This window comes from Hakea prostrata, chromosome 4 (assembly GCF_041222555.1).
Source record: "Hakea prostrata isolate BN-2017 chromosome 4, UWA_Hpros_2, whole genome shotgun sequence".
Lineage (NCBI taxonomy): Eukaryota > Viridiplantae > Streptophyta > Magnoliopsida > Proteales > Proteaceae > Hakea > Hakea prostrata.
Window position 1 is genome coordinate 45,540,591 of NC_142603.1, and position 24,751 is coordinate 45,565,341.

Here is a 24,751-nt window from a genome sequence, read left to right on the forward strand (position 1 = left end):
ATAGGCAATGATTATTGCATTTCATGATCAAACAATCCGTGTGAGGCATTTTTTCGAACGGTTTTCTTGCATATTTTGAACAACCAAATTTTCCATAAGTTGCAATGCCTCCTTGTGAATAGGCAATGATTATTGCATTTCATGATCAAACAATCCGTGTGAGGCATTTTTTCGAACAGTTTTCTTGCATATTCTGAACAACCAAATTTTCCATAAGTTGCAATGCCTCGGTTGATTGGTGTCTGTTGCTCTAAAAACCTGTTCAACAACGCAAGCGACTGACCTGCAAAAACATGCTCGACCTGGTTGGTCGAGTTACTCTTCCGACGAACAAGTCAGTGAGTACACATAGCCTTAAAAGAAAAACACAGGTTGCAGAGTTCTCAATGCTATCAAGAATACCATAAGAATACGTACTTGTTCATGGTTAAGTTTGTGGTCCACTAAGGGACCCACATGTAAAAAACTCTTATTATTTTTTTCGACTTCTTGAATTAAAATTTTTTATTAAAATATTTTGAATGGTAGAGGTTAAAAATATTATTTTATGAAAGAAAATATTTTTAACTTCAATTTTAAGTTAATTATAATTATTATTTTCTCAAATTTTAATAAAAACATTTTTTTTCTTTTTCCTTTTGGTAATATTGGTTTCATTATTTTAGAAGATAAAAAATAATTCGGTCATTCAAGTAATTTTGTTTGAATCAGATAATGTGAACCGACTCAACTTAAAAGAGAGAAACTGACTAGGTTAGAAAAATAGATAGGAAACTTAAGTATCTAAAAACATCAAGGAAGAATGATAGGTGAAATTTGGTTTTATGGTGGGGAATCAAATGTAAAAGTTTGAACAAGACGATTTTAGTAAATAAAGGACTCGTTTGATAGCTCACCAAGTGTGTTTGTCTGAAAATACCAGAAACAATTCTCAGTGTTTCTAAGGCTCTTTTTGGTATCAATTCTCATTCTATATTATGCCTATTTAAAATAAATAAGTACAAGAATTCATTACTAGTCAATAATGAAAAATGGTTTGGTGAATCTTGTAGAAAATCAATTATGAAATGAAAAATAAGTTTGGTGTCAAAATAAAAAATTATGAGAAAATGATAGTGAACAAGTGAGAAAAGAGGGAAAAAGTATGGTTGTTATAAAAAAATGTGTATTGACTATTTTACTCTCATCTTAACTATAAAACTGTAAGTAAACTTACACATAAATGAAGATAATGAAATTCTCATCATAATTTATAATAGACAAAAAGTTCATTGTGGATTTTGGAGGTTTTTCTATTATTTTAAATAAAAATAAAAATGAGAATAGATGCCAAACAATTTAAAATAATGAAAAATTCTCAGAATTGAGAATGATAATTGATACCAAAAAGAGCCTAAGAGCATAATTTTTTAATTGTCTGATAAAACTTGCTTCTAGGAGTAGAAAATTTGAAATTGTAATAAAATTTATAGAACTTGCAATTGTTATGTATAGTGCCAAATCTCATGAATATCTCTTTTAAAATTGTCTCTGTTAAACCCAATTTAGCTTCAAGAAACATACGGAACAACAAATATTTTTGGGTAAATATCAATTACCTCCCCTCTTAGCTGGACAAATAGCACTTACACCCCCTCTTAGCTAGATAATATCACTTACCTCCCCTCTTACCTAGCAAATATATCAGACACCTACCCTCTGCTAACTTTCTCGGTTAAATTTAACTTTTACCGTTAAATATTTTTCTAAAATCCTAAACTACCCTTGGCTAAATTTTTTAGTATTTTACTTTAAACCCTAAATTACCTTAATTACGCTAACAATTAAACTACTAAATTTTCCTCAAATAAAATAATTATTAAAAACCAAAATATCATAATTAAAACTTAAATTATTAAAAGCCCAACATACCCTTTTTTTTTTTTTAATTATCAAACAATTTTAAAAACACGTACTACTATCAAGTAAAATTAAAAACAATTACTACTATTTTGGGTTTTTTTTAATTGTTTGATAAATTTTTTATATATTGGGCTTTTAATAATTAAAGATAATTTGGGTTTTAACTATGGTATTTTGGTTTTTAACATTATTTTAATTGAGGGTAATTTAATATTTAATTGCTAGAGTGATTAGGTAATTTAGGGTTTAAAATAAAAAAATATTTTTAATCCAATGGTAGTTTGGGGTTTTAGAAAAATATTTAGCGGTAAAAGTTAAATTTAACCGAGAAAGTTAACAGAGGGGAGGTGTTTGATATATTTGCTAGGTAAGAGGGAGGTAAGTGATATTATCCAGCTAAGAGGGGGTGTAAGTGCTATTTGTCTAGCTAAGAGGGGAGGTAAGTGATATTTACCCAATATTTTTTATTTTTCAAAGCAAAACTTTTCATAAATTTCAATTTATGTTGTAAAATTCATGCAAAACGAAATGATTTTATTAAGCAGTATTTGGCTAATTTTTCTGCTTCTCGAATCATGAAACACTAGAAACTATTTTTTGGTAAGTTATCTAATGGGTCTGAAGAGATTTTTATTCGCAGCAATGGCTGCTGCTAGCTGTCGACGGTGGAGATTTTGCCATATTTACAAAGGCAATCCAACGAAGTGAGATCCAAAGGAGGGTTTTAATTGTAAATATGAGTTTTTAATCTTACAAGGTATTAACAATTTGCAAATTTACAAAATGGAGCCCCTCCTCTACCTGACTCCGATCTCTTTTCTTGTTTCGCCCTAGCTGGAGATTAGCATGTCTCGGGTTCAATTATTTTTGAATCTAACGATTAGCGGGAACCAAGGTAACAAGAGGCACAATAGCTCCATCACTAGCAGCGCTCCCACAAGATAAGGTTCCGAGCTTGATCTGAACCACATTGACCAAGGCAAGCATCAAGAACGAACACCCAGATACAGACCCAACAGTAGAGACAAGGATCCCAACCCTGAGTACCGGTATGTTAATCTTAGCTATCATCAAGGCATCATGAAGTATGATTGGGCCTCCATTGGTCCTTGCAATCCTGATGGCTTGCTTGAGACTCAAAGCAATCATGCTCGAGAAAAGAAAAGAATTGAAGGAGTAGGCATGAAAGGAAACTAGGTCTTCTACAATGTGAAGGCCAGCAACACAGTTGGGGTTGTTGACGAGGGTGTTGGGGATGGATCTGTAGAGTTCCAGGTTAGGCCGATGAAGACTGCGAGGGTGAAAAGCGAATCAACGTTGACAATGCCATCAGTGCTGTTGTGTGGATGCTCGTGCAGAACTCGGGGCGAGGTGAGGGTTCTACTTCCATACTAGATCTGCTCGGAGAAGGCTTGATTATGGAATTGAAAGGGTGGAGAAAACAAAGTTCAGGGGCGGTGATTCTAAGTTTTATTCCTTTGGACAAACATTAAGAAAAAGATTGTAACTTTTATTCCGACCAAAGCCTCAAAACAGAAGATTAGCCTACAAACCCTAATGTCCTCTGCACTACACTGGTTGTTTAAGATCTCTACCTAAAAAGAAAAAGGAAAATAGCACTCAACTTGGGCTCAAAGCTGCATCAAGAGTTATTGTTCGCTGGCAGAGAATTGTTGATTCCTGAATAATCGAACCCAAGAGGCCAAGAAATGCTAATCTCCAGCTAGGGCAAAACGAGAAAATGGATAAAGGTTGGTAGAGTGAGGGGCACCATTTCGTAAATTTGCAAACTTTTAAAACCTTTGAAAACCCTGCCTTTTGATCTCACACCGTTCGATTGCTTTTTGTACATATACAAAATCTTCACCATTGGTAGTTGGCAGCGGCGCAAATAAAAATCCGGGTTTGAAGTGTAAGTATAGGGGAATGATAAAAATTTGCTCACTCTTTTAAAAAGTAAGAAAGAAAGAGAAAAAAAAACAAAAAAAACCTTAACAAATCTTTTGAATTCTCTTGGAAAAAAATAAAAAAGAGAAAAGGGGACCAACAAATATATTTTTTTAACATAAAAAGACAAAATACATTAGTTAAAGATGTATCAAAAGATTACAGTCTTGCTCTAGATATGAGCTTGAAGTGCTTCTAGAATAGTCAGATAGTAGAGTATTAGATGTTGCAGTAGCAAGAGCTTGTAGTAGGGTGGGAAATTTAAAGTTACAAAAAGATGCATGGTTTGTTTCTAGTAGAATTTTCACTAAGAGTGGTATGTAAGTAAGAGGCCAAGCATTTTGATTCGATTTGGATAGAAGTTGTATCACCCTTGGTTGATTACGCTATATTTCTTTAATTTGAATATGTAATCGTTTTGCATGTTGTAATCCATTCCAAATTGCCATAAGCGTAGCCTCTATTTCATCACCATTCTTCAATAATCCATCTGCTGTGATATTGACATTACCATTCCTAGTGATCTCCACAATCCATCATGCTCCTTTTAGTTGTTCATGATATACCCCTACACATAAAAGAGTGGATAAGTGGAGAGTATAACTTTCACAATACTCAGTACTTGCATGACCGATGGGTTGTGTTCAAGGGTTCTCTAGGTGCACCTCATTTCTTCCAAGGTTGACTTAAATCCACTATCCATTTATTTATGTTGCTTAGTGTCCTATATGGGTTTGGTTTTTGTTTTTTGAAAAAACAAGCATTTCTTTCCAACCAAATAAAGTAGCAAGTTATGATGAATATGGACAAGGACCACTGTCTTATTTTGTTCTTAGTCCAAGCCTTCTTGTTGCCCAAATCCTTTTGGTCTACTTGCACAAGACAAAGAAATGACATAGAGTCTCGTTCGACCTTCCACAAAGATCACATGTAGGATTTATCCCCATCCATTTTGATAAGAGAGATTTAACTGGTAATCCTGCATTCAATAGACGCCAAAAGAAAGATTTGAACTTAGGATGGATGAATAGTTTTCAAAAGAAGCTCCCACCATTTTGAGAAATCTAAAATGAACATGGGTTGTTTCATTTTCATTATGGCTTTTCCTACCAAGTTGGCAGAGAATTCGCCATTTGCAAAAATGGTGGACACCCACTTATCTTCAAGAGAAGATAAAATGAGGTAATGGAAGATGGAATTACTATTTATGAGAGATGAGAGATACTCCCTATTTATCTGGATATATTGGATTATTCATTGTTCCATATTCCTTCCTCCGAGTTTTCTTCAGCGATGTTAGTTCTACTATGTGACCAAGTATCATACCAGAAAGAAGTAGTCTAACCATTTCCAATTTCACGCCTCACCATTTGCTAAAGAGGTGGGAGGATTTTACATAGGCTCCTCCATAGCCAAAATCCCCTTTTATTCCTAACCTTTGGGAGAAATATGCTTGTAGTAGGGAAGTACTTACCTTTGGGAGTTGTTGCCCACAAATAATGTGGTTTCAAAAGCAGTCTCCATGCTTGTTTTAGAAGTACAACGTTGTTAATCTCCTCCATATTTTTAAAACCAATACCTCCCTATGCTTTCGGTTGACAACATTTGTTCCATGCAACAAGTGTCAATTGTTTCTTTTTGGTTGGGTGGCCCAACCAGAATTTTTTGCAGAGAGAATCAATTTGTTGGTAGATAGATTATGGGAACCTGAAACATTGCATGTGGTAGAGAGATAGAGGTTGAAGAACCGATTTTATGAAAACCTCTCTTCCTGCATGCTTTCCAAGTTGCAAACCTCCGCCTGATTTTTTGTAGAATGAAATTTAGGTTCTTGGTCTTTGCTTTTACTCTGCAAAAGATTACTACCTAGTTATACAAAATCTTTTTTCATTTCACTTATGCCCAGAGTTGAGAGGATCTTGGCCCAATCTTGTTGATCGAGATTTCAGCTAAAAAAAGCACCATTTTTTTTTTCAAAATTAATCTGTTGCCCTGTAACATCAGAGAAGAGCTCAAGAGCAGCTTTAATAGTCATGATGTCTTCTGTTTCTGCTCAACAGAAGAGAAACATGTCATCCTCAAAAAAGAGATCGAAAATTTTAGGTGCGTGCCTGTCAATTTTGTTACCTTTGAAGAGGTCCAGATTTCTATATATTGTGGGTATCTAGACAAAATTTCCATTATAATCAAGAAAAAGTTGGGTTAGAGGGCATCCTTGTTGAAGAGAGCCCGAAAACCAAAGATGGGGGCTGCAATTTAGTTTGATAGAAAAGGAGGCAGTAGCCACAAGCTTATTCACAAGGCTACACCAATGTTGGTCGAAGCCTAAGAAAGAAAACAGTTTATTAAGGACATGCCATTCGACACAGTCATAAGCTTTGGACATATCCAACTTCAGGGCTACGTAGCTCGTTTTTCCTTTTGTATGTGCTATAAAATGAAAGATTTCATGTACCAGAAAAATATTGTCAGATATCTGCCTTTCTGGGACGAAAGCCCCTTGGAGCAGAGATATAAAAGGGGGGGGGGGGGCAGAAGTTTTAACCTCAACGCCAATAGTTTAGTAAGAATTTTGTAATTGACATTACACAGGCTAATAGGTCTGCAATCCGAGACTTCCTTCGTATATTCTTTCTTAGGGATGAAACAAATTAGGTGTGTGATTCACTCCCCCTGGCAAGGAGAGTTGGGAGAAGGACTTTACAAAGTGAAAGACATTTCTGGAGATCATGTCCCACTGCCTTTGGTAAAAACAAGTATTAAACCCATCCATCCGTAGTGCTCTGAAGGGCCCAAAAGAAAAAAACAACCTGCTTATTTTCATCCAAAGAGGGTACGTCGGCAATAATCCCGGCACGGTTCTTCCGGGGTGGGAAGAGACTTTTACAAAGTTTGGGTCTAGGGGGTTTGACGAAGTGTACAACTTTTTCATATAATCAAAAATCGTTGGTAATTTTTCTTAGATTGGAAAAAAATTAGAAAAAAATTAACTTTATAGAACTTGATATTTCTGTCTCCGTCCATATCCAATAGGTAAAGGTTTCTGGATTTCTTAAACCAAAAAGTTCTTCTGCGTAGAGGGCCCATGAGAAAATATTTTTCTCGGAAGTAAAAACCTTGGAAACACTATGAAGTATAAACCTTGGACGACTGAAGGTCGAAATTGTACTTTCGCTTTTATAAATTGATTTCTCTTTCCTCACAAGTCACACCTGCAACAAGAAATAGCGTTTTATACCCGCTCTGCGTTCACTTCTCGTCTTCTCTGTTCCTCGTTAATGGCGTCTCTTAGTGTAACACCTTATGCTACCACGAAGAGATTCAACCTTATAAACCCTACTCGTTCCTCCTCCTTCTCCCAAACGTCAACCCGACCTTTTCTGCAATCCACATCTGCTCCCACCACCATCAAATGTTCTTTCTCACGCCGTCCTGAATACATCCCCAATCGAATCTCAGACCCACATTATGTTCGCATCTTCGACACAACTCTTCGTGATGGAGAACAATCACCGGGTGCAACTTTGACCAGCAAAGAGAAGCTTGATATTGCTCGCCACCTTGCCAAGCTTGGTGTCGATATAATTGAAGCAGGGTTCCCTGCTTCTTCCAAGGAAGACCTTGAAGCCGTCAAGATGATCGCTAAAGAAGTTGGGAACACCATTGATGAGGATGGTCATGTTCCTGTTATCTGTGGTCTTGCGAGGTGTAATCGTGCCGACATTAGTGCCGCTTGGGAAGCTGTGAAGTATGCGAAGAAGCCCAGGATTCATACGTTTATTGCAACTAGTGATATCCATTTGAAGCATAAGTTGAAGAAATCGAAGGAGGAGGTTACTCAGCTAGCCAGGGAGATGGTTAGTTTTGCCAGGAGTTTGGGGTGTGAGGATGTTGAGTTCAGTCCAGAAGATGCTGGAAGGTAGTTTTTTTTCCACCTTTTTGGTGAATTGTTATCATTTCACATAAATTTATGTTTTTTGATGCGTCTCTTTGTTGCTCTAATAAGTTTGTAGATTGATGCTCCATGTTTGATATTTGGCAGGTCTCAAAAGGAGTTTCTTTATCAGATTCTGGGAGAAGTCATTAAGGCTGGGGCTACAACCCTCAACATCCCTGATACTGTAGGCATCCTTTTGCCAGTCGAATTTGGGCAATTGATTGCTGATATCAATTCCAACACCCCTGGCATAGAAAATGTGATCATTTCCACTCACTGCCAAAATGATCTTGGCCAAGCTAGTTCCAACACTGTAGCGGTATGATGTCACTTTCACTTTAACTATTGCATGCCGTGTTCATTCCAATGTGTACTAATTCATGAGGACATCTAAATCCAGGGAGCAAATGCAGGTGCAAGACAATTGGAAGTAACTGTCAATGGCATTGGAGAAAGAGCAGGAAATGCATCATTGGAGGAGGTACCTGTGTATATTTTCATACAATTGTTGTTCTGATTTACTGCCTCTGTTCAAGAATTACTGGTCTTACTACCATTTCGTCTATTCCAAATTATGCACTTTATTTTGCACAAATCCAGTAATGCTCGAATAACTGTTGGTCTAATTTTCTTCTGCTATCAACTGGATATTCCTTTTGGAAAGTACTATTTGTTAATAACCAAAAGAAGGAAGTTTGAGAAGCGGAGAAAGCATAACTATGAAAAAAAGGCCAAGGGGTTGGGGGGGGGGGGGGCTGTGGAATCAAAAGAATATGCAGCATTAGATTTGTTCTTACATAGGATTGAACCCACTTTGGACAAACACCTGTACATGACATCTGGTTGGCCAATTCATTCACAACCCTTGGGACTCTGCTGAATGTGTAATCCATCCAAAGATGTGCAAACTTCTACTATAACTGTTGATCTTAGAATTGGAACGGTTTTTCAGATCATTTCTGAATTTTAAAAAGATTATGAATGACAAAATGGACTCAGAATTTCCTAAGTATTCCTGCTGCACCTATTACGGAATATTTTTAAGCTCTCTGAGGCCATGATAGATATATGTGTACTCAGCAGCCACCCAGAACATATGATCCTCATGTGGCTAGCTTGATGAAGTCATACTGTGGCCAATATGAGGTTCATCTTTTCTGTGATTCTTGCTCGTGGTACCTGAAGACTTCATTCATCCTGGCTTACCCACATTGATACAGAGGACTTGGATGGGGATGCTTATGTGTCATGCTAATGGGGGACGAAATAAAGAAGGAGAAAGAGGGATAAAGAAGATAGGGGGAAGAAGGGGAAATCTGAGAAGAATCAGTCTTGAAGAAGGGGAAGAGGGTGAAGAACACGCATAAGAAGAGGAAGAAGAAGAATAGACAGGAGAGAGAAGGGCATTGGGCTACTATTGTAGAAAGCTAAAACTTTACCCCTCCCTAGTAGGTTGATCACAAGTGTTTAAATAATAAAAGAACATACTCCAATAAGAAAGCAACTGTACTAGGACTCTAGCAATTTAGAACTAACTAAAACTAATCCTATGTATCCTATCCAAATTAAAAAAAGTGCTTACATAATCATCCCATAAAAACAACCAAGAAAAATCCCTTAAAATACTGTTTATGTCACTGTAGCGTTAACAGTAACTGAGTCCTTTTTTTAACGAAATAACTTCATTCTTGATCACAAATAGCTGGCTATAGGCCCTCATGATCAGCAAACATTTAGCGGATAATTCTGGGAAATATTTTTCCTTCAAATCAGTTGTGGTCTTGGCAAGTAAATTCCTCAAAAATAGACCACAGAATTCATATGATTGTAACTCCTCTCAAATTGTGCTGCATCACATGCCCTCAAAAGTTGGCACTTAAACTTAGCTGTGAAGAAGATTACTCCTGACACACTACTTACCCCTTGATGTGTTAACTCCTTTTTTTTTACAGTCTTCTTTCTCATGCTCATTTTTGGAGATGTTTCATATCATAACTTTACGAGGCCTGGTGGATCCAACTCCTTTGACGAGTACCTCTACCTGTTCTTTTCTTTAGTTTTCCATTGATCTCCATTCGTTGCTCTTGAAATCTTCTCACTTAATGAAATTGTGAACATATAGCTCACATTTTTCTCTCATTTTACGAACTTTCTCATTTTCAAAACTGATTCCTCTTTTTGCCTTCCACTGTTGTTTGCTTTGTAAGGTTGGGAACATTGGTTTGCTATTCTTATGTTTTTCCTCCCTTTCAAAGTTCATTAATCACATTTATGGTTTCAATAGTTGTTTTAGAAAAAGAATACTGTTAATGTACATAAGTTGCATATGCCAGTTCTCTTGACTGTCTAGCATCAGGCTAGGTGTGCCATTCTACAAATCTTTCTTTCTTATGTTGGTTGGAGGTTTCTGACTTCCTTCACGTCCTTTCATTTTCATTTCTAGGTAGTAATGACAATAGCATGCCGCGGAAAGGAGCTACTGAAAGGGCTTTACACTGGGATTAACACCAAACACATTTTCATGGCAAGCAAAATGGTATTTTCTCATGGATCTTTTCTGTAACTTATACTTGCTCTTTTCCTTGTTGAATCTATTCCCTTTGCAGGTTTCTTAGTCTGTAATTCTTTCATGCAGGTTGCAGAGTATACAGGACTTTCTGTTCAGCCACATAAGGCCATTGTTGGAGCTAATGCTTTTGCCCATGAAAGTGGCATCCATCAGGTTGGCCTACTGTACCGTATTATATCTCAGTGTTTGTTTATGCCACATTTTGTTCGTCTTTGGTGTTGATTTTTTTGTTTATGGACAAGTATTTCTTGTACCTTATTTACTAATTATCTGCACCTTTTGCTTGACTAGTTAGTTTGTCACCAGAATATGTATTCTAACGTTCAAATATTTTTGAATAATGAACAACAGCAAGAAGAAACTCAGTCTTTTCTTGACTCCTTGAATAATTTAAATGCATCTTATTTTGAAGACAATTGTGTTATGGTGATTGAGTGAGTTGGGACATGGTCAGTGCTAACAATGGCTCTACTAATTTTTCCACCTTTTCCATCTTATTTCCCCCCCTCTCTAGTATCTTGAGCTTAATAGAAGTTATCTTTATAGCCTTGAGGAGGTTGAAGGGGTTAAAATTAGAATTTAAACAAGTTAGTATACATATTTTGCCTCTACATTTTAGGAGCCTCCCAGTGCACAAGGTTTGAGCTGTTGCAGGGTCTAGAAGGGGCAAATGTGATATTTACTTCATAGGGAAAGCTGTTTTCAGATCTTGAACCCGCAACCAACAGGTTTCAGTAGTGTAACCTTACTGTAGCTCCTGTGACAAACCAAAGTCACTTGAAAAATAAAGGGAAAGAGAGAGAGAGAGAGAAAAAAAAAAAAATACAAGAAGAAGAATAGAGGAGAGTAGATGCAACAGGCCTTCGGGAGAGCAGCCTGCAATGGACAATAAAACTATCACAGACAGCTTCAATTTAGTATATTGCAACCCAAAACCAATAATGTTTGATCGTTTAGGAGTTTATTATATTACTCCTCACACCATAACTTAATGTACAATGAAGAACATGACATAAAATTAATGGTGGAAAAACCAAAGGACCTAAATTTAAGTGAGTAAGACCTTTAGCCTGCCTATCAGCAATAACTTAGGGGTTTTTCTCGCATGAGCATCTATGGATCCGGCTCAGAGGATGGGTTCATTTTCTTTGCAGCTGCTCCAGAGCTTGGATGTACTTTGGAAGACAAGCCTCTCGTCCCTCAATAGTGGTAGGATCCTCTCCTTTATTGACTTGATCATCAAAATCATCATGTTTATCATTCAACTTTTAAGCTTTTCTTCAAATTTTTCTGATGAGCTGCATTAATCTCTTGAGCAATTGCTGCAGTTGTCTTGGCGAACTTTGCAACATCCTCATCTCGACCAACCATATGTTGTCTTAACCTTTATAATTCCTCCTTTGAAATCTGTTTTGCATAAGTTGCATTTGACAAGGTTTCTGTCAGCCAAATTTTGCCAATACCCATACTTCCACCAGAGGTCTTTTGATTGGCCTTTTTCTTTGGGTCTTTAAGTAAATAATAAGCTGTAGTACTTCCAATGTCACCCCAATACTAGCAGCAGCTATATCAATCTCATTTTCACTGCTAGTCATTGTAAAATGCTATTGAAGTATCTACAGTAGAAATAATACTAATTAGTTTTCAGCAATTAATTATATAATCAAATACTAAAATTTTTCTTGCAACTAAATGGTTTTTTTCATGTGACCTGGGAGAAGAAGACGAGATAAGATTAGCCCCTTTACTGAAGCTGTAGAACCTTGTTGAAGATGAAGAAGTTGAAGTTACCAGTTTACCACTTGCCGGAGAAGTATATGATTGGAGCAAAATGCCTGAATGTTGGTTGATTAAAAAAAACTAGAATACATTGGGTGAAACGGAGAAGATGGGAAAACAAATTGAAGGAGATGAAGTTATTGCTTTCCGGAGAAGTATATGGTAGGAGCACAATCCATTGGTTGATTGGAAAAAAAAGAAAAGAGAAAATTGTGTGAAATTGATAAGGCTGCGGGAATGTTGCTGGAGATGAAGAAGATGAAGTTGCTGACAAAAGAAAAATAAGTTGGTAGAGAAGAAGTAGAAGGAGAAAACATTTTGATATATTTATAGTTTCATCGATCTGATTAATACATTTGATTAATGAAATACTAAGGAGAAGAAATAGAGGAAAAAAAAAGTCATCAATGTCAGAGGAGGAGAAGCTGCAGAAAAAAATAGACGCCTTAACCTGTTTTCATCCACGATTCGTACATCTATCAGTTAATAAGAAAAACTGAAGCAAACAACTATATGATAATGAGAAATAGAAATCAATGTATGTTGGGTCATTGTTGCTAGAGAAGGAGTTGCATTGAAAAGAAGACGTCTTTTTCTGTTTCTCATCCACCATTTGTATTTTGGATTGATGAAAAATTTTAAAAAAGGAAGCCAACAACAATTGAAGAATGTGAAATAGATGTTGGGTCATTGTTGTCGGAGGAGTTGCTGAAAAAGAGGGCGTTTTTTTCCCGTTCACAATTCATTCATCTAATGGATGGAATTTTTTTTTCCCTAAAAGGAGGCCAACGATAACCAGACAATGTGAAATGGATGTTTGAAAAAAAAAAAAAAAAAAAAAAAAAACCCATACCTGATCGGCTGATCTTGATGTCACCTGAGAAAAAGTCATTGCGGCACTGCTGCTCCCTTGCTGTTTATTACACTTCTTATTCCTATCGCAGTGGCAGTGCGGCACTAGCAGCAAGCTTTGGGTCTGCTTCTTCTCAAGAGATATTAGGATCAGCCAATCAGGTATGTATTTTCTACTCAACATTGATTAGACATTGTTCGGTTGTCGTTGGCCTCTTGGTTGTTTTTCCCCCCTTCCCTTCTTTTAGCATTTTTCATCAATTAGAAATATGAATTGTGGATGAGTAAGATGCCCTTTTTTCTTGCAACTCCTCTTACAATGATGATCCGATATCTATTTTTCACGTTATCTACTTGTCATGGGCTTCCCTTTTTTTTTTTTCTTTTCGATTTCTTCATTAATAGTATGAATCATCCATGAAAAACAAATAAATACATCCTTTTTTCTGTGCAACTCCTCCTTTGACGACAACGATCCAACATCTATTAAATCTATTTCATATTGTTTGATTGTCATGGCCTTCCTTTTTTACTCTCTTATTTATTTATTTATTTTTTAATTTATTTTTTAATTTTTAATTTTTTTATTTTCACCGGTCAGATGTATGAATCATGGTTGAACAGAAAAAGAAGTCATTTATTTCCCCTACAACTCAGTCTTTGACTTTTATTTTATTTTATTTCTTCTCCTACAGCTTCATTGTCAGATGTATTAATCAGATCTATAAAATTATGAAAATCTCAAAATGTTTGTTCTTTTCTACTTCTTCTCCACCAACTTCTTTTGCTTTTCTTCAATAACTTCATCTTCTCCAATATTTCATCTTCTTGATCTCCGGCAATTATTTCCCCTTACCTTCTTGCTTCACATAATATATGTTTTTTTAATCAACCAACATGTGAGCATTTTGCTCCTTTCATATACATTTTTGGCAGGCAATAACTTCATCTTCTTCATCTCCAGAATTTCCCCCCCTGCCTTCTCTATTTCATGGAATGTATTTTGTGATCTTTTCTCAACCAATATTTTGGGCATTTTGCTTCTACCGTATACTTCTCTGATGGGTGGCAACTTCATCTTCTTCATCTCCGGCAAGGCTGTTCAGCTTTAGCCAAGGGGGCTGATCTTATCTCATCTTCTTCTTTATTTCTGCATGAAAAACAACTGTTAGGTATGAGAAGTCTTTTAGTATTTAATTATATAATTAATTACTGAATGCTAATTAGTATTGTTTGGGGCTTGATTTGTCTTTTCTCACCCAGTGTGTACAACGTACTCATCTCTAAGCCTTTGGTACAACAAAAAACATGTGTTTGACTTGGGTGGGAATGGTGACTCTAGCAGAGGGCTGTAGTGTTGCTTTATCATCCCATTAGGAAATGTAGTTTTTCTTGTATATTTGAGTGCATTTGTTTAATACTATCTTTTTTGTGAAGTAATTTTACTTGCAAAACTTATTTTATATTACTTCCCATTTTGTAGGATGGAATGCTTAAACACAGAAGTACCTATGAGATCATTGCTCCTGAAGATATTGGGTTATATCGATCTAATGAATCTGGCATTGTCCTTGGAAAGCTCAGGTATGGGCTGCTTCGTTAACTATTATATAGGTAGAGAACCTCTCTTTTGTGCTTCCACGATGGATTTAGTTGGCTGTGTTTTGTATTGTTGGATTTCCTTTTTCTTTTATATTGACTTTTTTCCCTCATGAGAATCTTCATGGTTCACTTTTGGTGATAAAATTCTGCTTGTTTTGTCTGTCTCTTGGTTGCTCCTGCGTGGTGCCAAAGGCTTTGGCACAAGCAGAGTTGCATTTGGAATTTCCTACACAGTCTTACCCTAACAATTTTTGTTGGGAGCTGTATATATATCATATATGTATAAAACTCAACCAATAACATGTCTGTTTCCCAATTTTCTATAACTTATATGTTGTTCTTAATTAAGAATGAGTTCATAATTTTTTGTAAACGTAATACTATAATATATGATAACAATGGGACAAGACATTTTTCATCATTTTCACTTGCAAATCTGGCAACAATACATCCATAAATTTTGAAGAAATTTCAAACCAAAACAAAAAATCCCTTGTGCTTCTGATTTTTTGTTTTGCAAATTTTGAAAATAAATTTTAAATTCCATGAATTAGAATGATTAATTTCTCGATGAAAAAAATGCTCATGCGCTATTGGATTGCCAATTCCAGTCTAGCTATGTGCAATTGAGCTTCAAACACCAAGGCTATGTTTGGACACCAGAAAAGAGGGGAAAAAAGTAAGGAGACTAAAATCATGATGATGCAATGATTGATTCTTGTGTAGATCTCTCTACCCTTAAATTTCTAATTTGTTTTTCCTTGATTTTTGTTTTTTCTTGGCATTTACAGACTGCTCAAGTACCCCTTTTTTTTTTGTGCCTTAAAAGGAACTTCTTGTCGCAAAAGAGTCAATTTTTATCCAGAAAATTCAGGACACCAAAACTCTGAATATTTTTATGGTTTATAAGTACCCTGTATACGTATGAAAAATTGGAGACCAATCACTGGCATTGACCCTATTTTTCACAAAAATCAAACTTTGGGAATAGTGATGCACTTTCGACTTTTAATTATCTCACAAGTTGTCCAACCATGGGAGTAATTGTCAATTCCAATGCTTTCCGCTACTGCCCAAAACTTTTCCCTTGGTTGTGTGGGAGTGATTTGGCTAGAAATCACAAAAATGGAGTTTTCCCAAGATGTCTATCAAAACACATGAAGCCAGCAAAGTTGGTTGAAATTATGTTTTATTATTTGACAACTGAGAGTATTGATCAAAAGTCGATGAAAATAAAAGTTGTTGCGCGTCATTTCAAGTCTTCTGCTGGTGAGATTTATACTATAATTTCCTTTCAGTCGATACCAAATCTGTGGTTTCATTTTAAGGCTTCAATTGTCCATCAAAATAGCAACCACAAGTAATGATAACCCCTTTAATTGGACCTTCATCTTCCTAAATCTGTTCTTCTATCATGATTCTTCTGGTCTTCCTTTACCATAAAGTTGTACTGGAGACTATCTAAGCCTTTTGACTTTCTGTCTCGTAAATCATTAGAAGGGTATGCTTCAAAGTTCATTTGAGTTATAGAGATACTTTGTATATTTTTTGTGTACTTTTTCTTTCCAAATTTTTGTACAAATGTTAGATCCTGTCCCATTTTTTGGTCTTTGCGAATGTTTAGGACTCTGGATGATTGAGGGTTCAAGAATTTACTATGAGTAATCTTGATTTAATTGGTTTGCACCAAAGGGTGGGCCAGGTTATCAATATGATAGAACCCTCACAGTTCTAGCGGTCTGCCTATCTTGTGCAATATCATTTCTTAACAGTGGTTTTTGGGATAGTTGGCCAAAAAGTCCTTTGTGTCCTTTGTTAATGTCCTACTTGTTCAAGGTTAGGGTTTCAAAGATGTGGTCTTGTCATCACCCTCTCATACAACCAGGTTTCTTTTATAAAAAGCATGTGCTGACTATGGTCATTATCTTTCCTCTTCTTTATGGAACGGGAATGGGGGTGGGGGCATTGCAGTTGCTAGAATTACTATTCTTTCAAGCAGGAAATCCGGCAGGGAAGCCATGACTAGGTGATAGAGAGGGAACATCTGCCATCGGTCTATTGACCAGCATAACTGAGAAATTTTAACCGTATCTTAGGTTCAGAACTTCTGTCTACTGATTGGAGGATAGATGGTCTCTAGAATTACACTACCATCTATTTCTGAAATTTATTTTCTGTTTTTCCACTTAAATATGTAAGTGACACTTGTTTTTCCTCCAACTCAGCGGGCGACATGCATTTAGAAGTCGACTTCAGGAGGTATCCATCTTGCATGCTGATAAATTCATTTTGTTTGTTTTTTATATTGTATGTAATTTTCTCCTTTCTGCTTTTCAGCTTGGTTATTCATTAGATGATAAGCAACTTGATGATGTGTTCTGGCGTTTCAAGTCAGTGGCTGAGAAAAAGAAGGTGATACTAAGTTGAACATAGATTAAATTTTATTACTCTTATTTAAACAGATTCTGTTTTGTGATTTGGAAAAAGTATCTTTCAACTTTGGTTGTGAAATAGACATCTAGCCAAGATTTCTAACCGTCAGATTTGGAGCAAATTTTGGCCTCTGAAATGGAAACCTTCCATATATGACCAATTCTATAAAAGTTAAACTTTAAAGTAAGACACTGATCACACACAATGTACAGAATTCTTGCAAAAATTTCTGTGAAATTCACGAATTTTCGCTTGTCTCGAACTTGGCAAAACAAAACAGGTTGAGATGGTTGAGTTATGAAATTTTACATTTTCGGTGGCTTCTTTGTAACTTGTGGGTTTAAAAGCACCAAATTAATGAAATTTTGCACTTTTCTTCTCCTCCTCATTTCTTCGTCAAGTCTTCACCTTTTGAGTCATTCTTTGATCAATCTTGGGGTTTCTACCTCAGTCTTGCCGGCAAACACGGTGTGGAGGTGGATTGAGCTTGATTTAATCAAACATCTTGGTGTTTCTTGACATTTTGAGTCATACCATTCTCCCTTGAACTAAATTTTTTGAAAATGCATGTATAATAGTAGTTCAATGTTAATGGAAATAATATATGTTAAACACCGTGGGCTGATCTATGAACTCACGGCGTCAAATTTTTTTTTCTTTCTTTCTTTCTAGGTGGATTATTTTCTTTTTATTTTTTTGATTATAAAATATATTTTCGTACATAGAAAATGTGAAAATATATATGATATACAACTTGTATAGTGATCAAATAAATATATGTTGAACTCCATGGGCTGATCTATGCTCCCAAGGGGTCAAAATATTTTTCCACCCCCATAATTACTTTCCTTATTTTTTGAAAATTAGTAATAGTGTAAAAAAAATTTAGAAAAGGGAAAGCAACAGCACACTTCGTCTTAACATCCTCCATATTGCTGCCTCCAGCTGCTCTTTCCTCCTGCTTTTACTTCTAAAAGTTTGGTGGTTTCTCTCTGTCCAAAGATGGAGATTTATTGCACAAAGGGCTAGCGTTGGAACCAAGCCAGTTTTGTCCTTTGGGTCAAACTGGTCCCTTACACATAAAGCAGCATCATTTACTGCTAGCATTGCCCTTCTCTGATTTGCAAAGAGGCTGCTCTGTAACAAAGAACTGAAGGTGCAATGGAAATTGGCCGGTTCTACTTCTCCTTCTACTTCTACTTGCCAACAGAAATAGGAGTTACGTTGCACTGTAATTGATGTAGGAGAAACCCTAGAAACTAGGGGACCTACAAAGTGGGCTACTAGACTCTTAGAATTAAACACCTATTCTTGACAGATAGTAAAGAAAGGAATTTGCAGCACTTGAAATCTGATTAATCATGCATGTAAGACAGCTAAAGTAGAGAAATAAACACAATAAGTCTTACTGGTAAGCACAACTAAACAATAATCAATAGGGAAACAAGGGGATGGGGATCTTGGCACCATAACACTAAATTGAATGCAAGGGTATTAAGAAACTTAAAGAAAAATAGAGCTGTCCTAATCAATATCAGATTTCTAACAAGGAATTCAACAATTAACAATGTAAAGGGAGTCTTGGGAAGTTTTTGTTTTAAACAAAAACTACTGCCGAAAAATAAATGAGAAATATTTTGGGAGAGATAATTACCTGCTGATCCTAGCTGCAAAATAGGGGTTAGAAAGCATCTAGGAACATAAATAAGAGAAAGAAAAAATATTTTGAAGTAGTGGTGAATCCTAAGAAATGAGAAAAACATTTTGAAGTAAAGGCGTATCCTAAGAAATGAGAAAAAAACATTTTGAAGTAAAGGCGTATCATAGGAAAGAGAGAGGGAGAGAAAGAAAAGAAACAAAGAGAAGGGAAGGGAGACTAACAAAAGACAACTAGACTGCTATATAAGGGAAAGAGGGAAGAAATTTTGTTTTGTTTTGTTTTTTTTTTTTTTTTTTTTTTTTTTTTTTTTTTTTTTTTTCCGCAAGAAAAACAGAACCGTGGGATTTGGGGAAGAAGAAGAAGTTTTCCAGGAAAGAAACTAGGTCTTTTTTGAGAAAAAAAAGAGTAGATCTTTGTAGAGGAGAGCAAGGGGAATTTTTCTAGTGGGAAACAAGGGTGAAAGGAGGAGAGAGAGATTACCTGGAGAGAGGGGAAAGTGCTGGTTCCGCGAGGAGAGAGAGATAGAGAAAGAAAGCAACGTGAGCTCTTGTTTTTTTCAAATTCTTTCATTCATTGCGATAAACGAATTCCATACAAGGTTTAAATAAAAAAATTGATTCTTCACAACCCTACATGTTTAATTCCCAAAATAACCCGAACTTAAGTTGTAAATATAACCCAAACTCAAAATAATTCAAAATTGGGCCAAAATAGACTCTAGGCCCAGTCCATAAAGACTCAAACATGAAATTAAAATACTTCAATAGTAAACTACTACCCAACCCACTAAGACTAAGGAAAATAACATGGCAAACTGCCTATGAGCAGTGTTTCTCGTCGAACCATAGAATCCTAGCAATCCGATAACCTCCGAACTCATCATCCATCCACATAGATGCTGTTGTGGGATGATCTCTACGTTGGTGCCGCCAGTAAACTCGGAACTTCTCACTGATGTCCTCATCAGTAATATTTCTTCTAATCAAATTGTCTCTAGTTGGCAACACATCTCTAAGATATCCCCAGGCTGTAAAGGACATGAATTCCTTCTTAAACCTTTGTTTATCATAGAACACTAATTTTGTGTATCTGTCTATTCCATGTGGTGTCTAAATGAGTGATGCATCCCTCCATTGCCAATTTACCCAAAAAATCTTGAATAAGTATTCTATACAAAGTTTGCCTTCTGTTAAGTTTATGTAACACTAATGGAACTCTCACCCTATTGCTGTTTCCTTTATTTCTTGGTGTCTTTTATAGCATAGTCTAAATAAATTTCCTGTTTAAGCTTTAGGCTCAACTGGTAAGGGTTATATTCCTTTTGTATTTCTGTTTTTGTTTCTATATAAGTAGATATTGACTGGTTCAATGAAAAATACATTCTATAGTACAACCCTTTTCTCTCTCATCATCTCCCTTAATGAATGTCTCTCTCTACTCTTTACCCAGCACTGGTTACAGAACCTGGGATTTTTTTCTGTGCCTTCATCTTTCCTTAATACCCTCAGTTGTTGCACCTTACTAGTATTCTACCATCTTTGCTTTTGATACATCTAACGTGGTCAGAGTCTCTCATCTTCCTACCTCAAATTTTAACTATTATATAGAGAGTTTTTCTCCTTTCTTTGTGTACAGATTATAAAGAGCTTCAGATTTCTTATCTCTTGATTTCCCTGCAATCTTCTTAGTTTCATTTTTTGACAAATTTATGCATTTTTAGATCTTCTACCCCTTTAGCCCTTTGCCATGTCTTACTAGTTTTGTGAATCTTAATGGCTGCTGGGACCTCATTTTCCCACCGCCAAGTTTCCCATTGGGCATGACGCTCCTATTGATCTCTAAACACCTCTTCACAACCTTTCTAGTACAAGCCATAATCTTGATCCGCATTGTATTAATGTGTCTCAAAGCCCTTCTTTCCTTGTTTTATCGCTTTATCAATAGATGAATTTGAAGAATCTCTTTTAAAATCTTACCACCATATTTTAAGGCAAATAAACTCCCCTACCTCACGGTTATGCTTGGTAACTGATGTATGTTGAGTGGTACGCTCTCCTTAAATATAACCTTACAGTCCTTAGGAAATGATCTGTTAAACCATCTTGCTAGGAAAAAATCTACTTGGCTGGTTGTTGGTATGATATCAACTTTTGCAGTCAATTAATGCTCTTCTCTATTCTCAATTATGGTAGTCACAATGGAATTACCATATGCTACCACAAAGTCTGTTACTGAGATCCCCTCATTGTTTTCTCCAACTCCTTAGCTTCCATGTAAGATTTATACACTACAATATCTCCCAATATATCCAGTTTGATCACCTGCTATAATACTCTTTTCTCCTTGACTTGAAACCGGCATCCATGTGGTCCCGAAATTGTGGCTTACTACATTTGTTCAATGCTACTTGGTGTATGTAACCGCTTGTATTATCTAGAACCTCTTTCTTTTAGCACTTTCTTGACATATATAATACTACCTCCACTCATCTTACCATTGAAGATAACATCCCCCCCCCCCCCCCCCCAAAAAAAAAAAAAAAAAAAAAGAAGAAAAAAAGAAAAGAAAAGAAAATATCATTCTTTAGATCTTTGTCCAATACTTTAGCCACTCATCTATTACTTTGGCCTCTTCTATGCATATGTATATCTTTTTTTAACCTTCCATCTAGTCTCTTGGATTGAGACACTAGTAATACTTTTGACGACATCTGTACAACTCTAGACTCTTAGCCATCAAGGATCAAATTTTTCTAGATGCTAATATGATCCTAATTATTGGACTGGTTTCTTGATTTCTACTCGTCCATTGTATGAGAACCGCATTTGTTGAGACACGCGATTTTGGTAGAATGACTTGAATAGATCAGTGTTATCTCAAGCCCTCTATTTATAATAAAGTGGAAAGAACACTATTACATAAATACCCTTACTTGGATAACAAGAAATAGAAAATTACATGAAACAAAACTCTAATAGAGTTGAACTCCTTGTAGAACTCAACCAACAACATTCTTACACCTATATCCAGGCATTGGCATGGTGTGTTGCTTACAAGGGACTCTCAAGTAGAAGACCAAGGGGTTAAGACTTGATGCTGATATATTAGCAATACTCAGAAAATTGGATTGATACAAAATGTGAGTTGCTGAATATGTTATGATGCTGGGTGCATTACTGGCGCACCAACAGGCAAACATAGCATGTGCGAACCCAAAACATGATACATAGTTGCCAGGAAAGGTGTTGCAGCCCACACAAACATAAAGACGTGCACCTTTTAAAGGTCCTCAACACAGTAAACCTTGTCGAAGAACCAGCAAATGGATAAGTTTGGAGAAAAAAAGAGAGATGTAATCACTTTGTTTTCTGTGGTTTGAAAACAAAATTTTGTAAACAATATTTCATTTGCTGTATGAATAAACAAAAGCACCCATATGCATGAAGACATGCTTAACCTGAAATAATCTACACAGGACAGGCTTTCTAGTATATTGATTTGAATATTGTATTTGTCATTTCCATTCCTGCTTACAACAGTTGCTGGTATTGCAGCATCTTTCTGATGGTGACATAGAAGCTTTAATATTAGATGAAGTTTTCCAGCCAAAAGTCATTTGGTCAGTGGGTGATGTGCAGGTAAATGTATTCGTTGATGCCTCATGCCATTACTTCTCAAAGTTGATGCCTCATGCCATTACTTCTCAAAGTTGGTGTTGGCTTTTTCAGGCATAGTTGATTTGATCCTAATGGATGGTAATGACGCAGGTCACTTGTGGAACTCTTGGTCTTTCAACGGCAACTGTTAAACTCATTGATGCTGACGGAGCAGAATTTGTTGCATGTTCTATTGGGACTGGTCCAGTGGATGCAGCCTATAAGGCAGTTGATCTCATTGTTAAGGTTTGAGAATAAGCTGACAAGCTCTTATATCCACGTATCTCTATTATGTGGTGATTGGTTTGATGAAATATTACCATGCTATTGAATGTTGGTCAGCACGTGCAGTGGCTTTTAGAAGCACAGTTTTGACATACTGTAGGCAGAACATGGTGTTCAGAATTTCTAGCAAAATCTGTCAAAGTGAGTACAGATATTTATATTCACAGGGAGTTGAATTGTGGTTAAATTAATGTAAATTACCAAACTTTTGATTGAAATTCTATTGACCAAGGTTCATGGGTATGGGATAGGTTCCTGTAGTTTGCAATTCCAGATGGATTAGAATTGACCAGAAACCATTGAAACATTAGAAATAGACTCTGCAAGAAGTAAACGTTTCACAAAGTATGAGTTTTTAATCCAATAAACTAGATTATCTTGCTGCGAGAGGCAAATTTCACTTGTTTTCAGCTATTTTACTTACCAAAAGAGGGAAACAGTGATGAAAGTTGAATAAATATGATTCAAACTTAAAAAGGGGGTTCAAAAAATGGCTGGAGTCGGTGTAAGGACAATGACATTGCTGGGGGTGGGGAGGTTGTCATGTCTTGTCCATCTTATCCTTCTTTGGGGAGAAGAGAGAGGTGAATTGATTGTAGAGAGTTGCTGCCTAAAGCAAGGTCCAGGGCCCAAGATTGTTTGTGCAGTATAATATGATAACTCTCCTTCAGTCCCCTTGGAAGTATCAATCCATTAGTATGGGTGGTGGATAAACGTAGGTTAGGGTGAAAATCAACCTAGTTTTGGAGTGAATAGGTTGAGACTAGTGGTGTTGCCTTGTCCTTACAATTAACTGATGATTAAAAATTAAAGTAAATGAAGCGAGCAAAGGGAGGCTAAACACAAGATTTATAGTGATTCAATTCAACTGAATTTGCATCCACTCCCTTCTACACCTTTAGAAGGATTCCACTAGTATGTCCTTTCTGTACAGTGGCTGGGGCACGACATCTTTTACAACCTATTGACAAGCATGCATTTACAAGTGCCACTTTCATATTCTATATGCATGGTCTTCAAGCTTGGTTTCGTCTTCATTCTTGGATCTTTGACTTGTACTTGCATGTGGCTAGGTCCAATCCTTGGTCCTCTATGCCATGAGTCCTTGGTCTTTGTGTGCCACTTGGACTCCTTTAGTGCAACATACGCTCTCTACCCTTCAGTGCAATGTATGCTTTCTGCTTGAGTGTTTCATCTTGTATAGTACTTACTCTATCGTTTTTGTTTTTGATCAAATTTACTTGGGTTATCTTAATCACACAAGTAGGTTGCTTTATTATATGTGCCTGTGATCATCGAAATCTTATGAGGGTAGTTGGGTCATTTCAGTAGCAGAAGGAAGATAAGTAAGAAATCTTGCTCTAGAGACCGATCTCTTCCCCCCCAAAAAGCAAGACTCGCTCGAGATGGCGAGATCTTGCATTTTGTGATGGGCCAACTCAATAGAACTCAAGGGCCCATCTTAGGGGGTTTTAAGGCCTAGGTTGGGCTTAAACTTGGCAATTAGCCTAATCTAGGCCTTTTAAACAAGGGTAGCTTTAGATTTGTGATTTGTGTTCACAAATCTAAGTATGAGTTTTAACTCGACCTTAAGTTCAAAACTGAAATGCTGCAGGAATGAAAATTTAAGGTTATAAAACATGAAATGTATAACCTTTAGCACGTTGAAAGTTGCGCAGAGACTGCAAGGCTGCTGCCTTGGTGTGCAAGCCTAGGCAGCAGTTTCCTTTTTACTTTACGTTCTATTTTGGTGTTGCCCCTCTATCTTTTGGTGAAAGAATCCTGGTACACAAGGCTTGGAGAGTTAGAGTGGATACTTTCAATTTTTCTGCTGGTTACTATTTTCAGATCACTTTCTATTTTGGATAGATTTTAGGAGTTAGAAAATTAGCAAGTTCTGTCCTTAAGGTGTATTTTTTATTTTCTTTTTCTAGAGGATAGTTTTCTTGTCTCTCAAGTTGTATTTGCACTCTTTAAAGCTATAAATAGAGACACCTGCGATTCTAGGTTCTTTAGCTAGAATTGCTGGACATTGTTGCTGGTTCTTCACTTCTCTTCTCTATTTTCTTTTCAAGTTCAGCTACCATTTTGATTGTTTAAAGCTTGTTTTCTAACATGGCATTAGAGCT

The 24,751-nt window shown here is 36.3% G+C and overlaps 1 protein-coding gene and 1 pseudogene across 1 annotated transcript in view; one reads left to right on the top strand and one right to left on the bottom strand.

Moving 5' to 3' along the window:
* Positions 1-2,703: 2,703 nt before the first annotated feature.
* On the bottom strand, positions 2,704-3,292 carry LOC149019110 (uncharacterized; annotated as a pseudogene).
* Positions 3,293-7,012: 3,720 nt separating this feature from the next.
* The window catches only part of LOC149019111 (2-isopropylmalate synthase 2, chloroplastic-like), a 38,060-nt gene continuing 20,321 nt past the window's right edge, over positions 7,013-24,751 (top strand). Inside the window, exons 1-10 of the mRNA XM_089153178.1 lie at positions 7,013-7,768; positions 7,892-8,105; positions 8,187-8,267; positions 10,230-10,322; positions 10,422-10,508; positions 14,470-14,570; positions 16,814-16,847; positions 16,926-17,000; positions 22,236-22,319; positions 22,449-22,583. Of these exons, the coding sequence (XP_089009304.1) occupies positions 7,128-7,768; positions 7,892-8,105; positions 8,187-8,267; positions 10,230-10,322; positions 10,422-10,508; positions 14,470-14,570; positions 16,814-16,847; positions 16,926-17,000; positions 22,236-22,319; positions 22,449-22,583 (1,545 nt within the window). The 5' untranslated portion in view covers positions 7,013-7,127. The remainder of the gene's footprint in view (positions 7,769-7,891; positions 8,106-8,186; positions 8,268-10,229; positions 10,323-10,421; positions 10,509-14,469; positions 14,571-16,813; positions 16,848-16,925; positions 17,001-22,235; positions 22,320-22,448; positions 22,584-24,751) is intronic.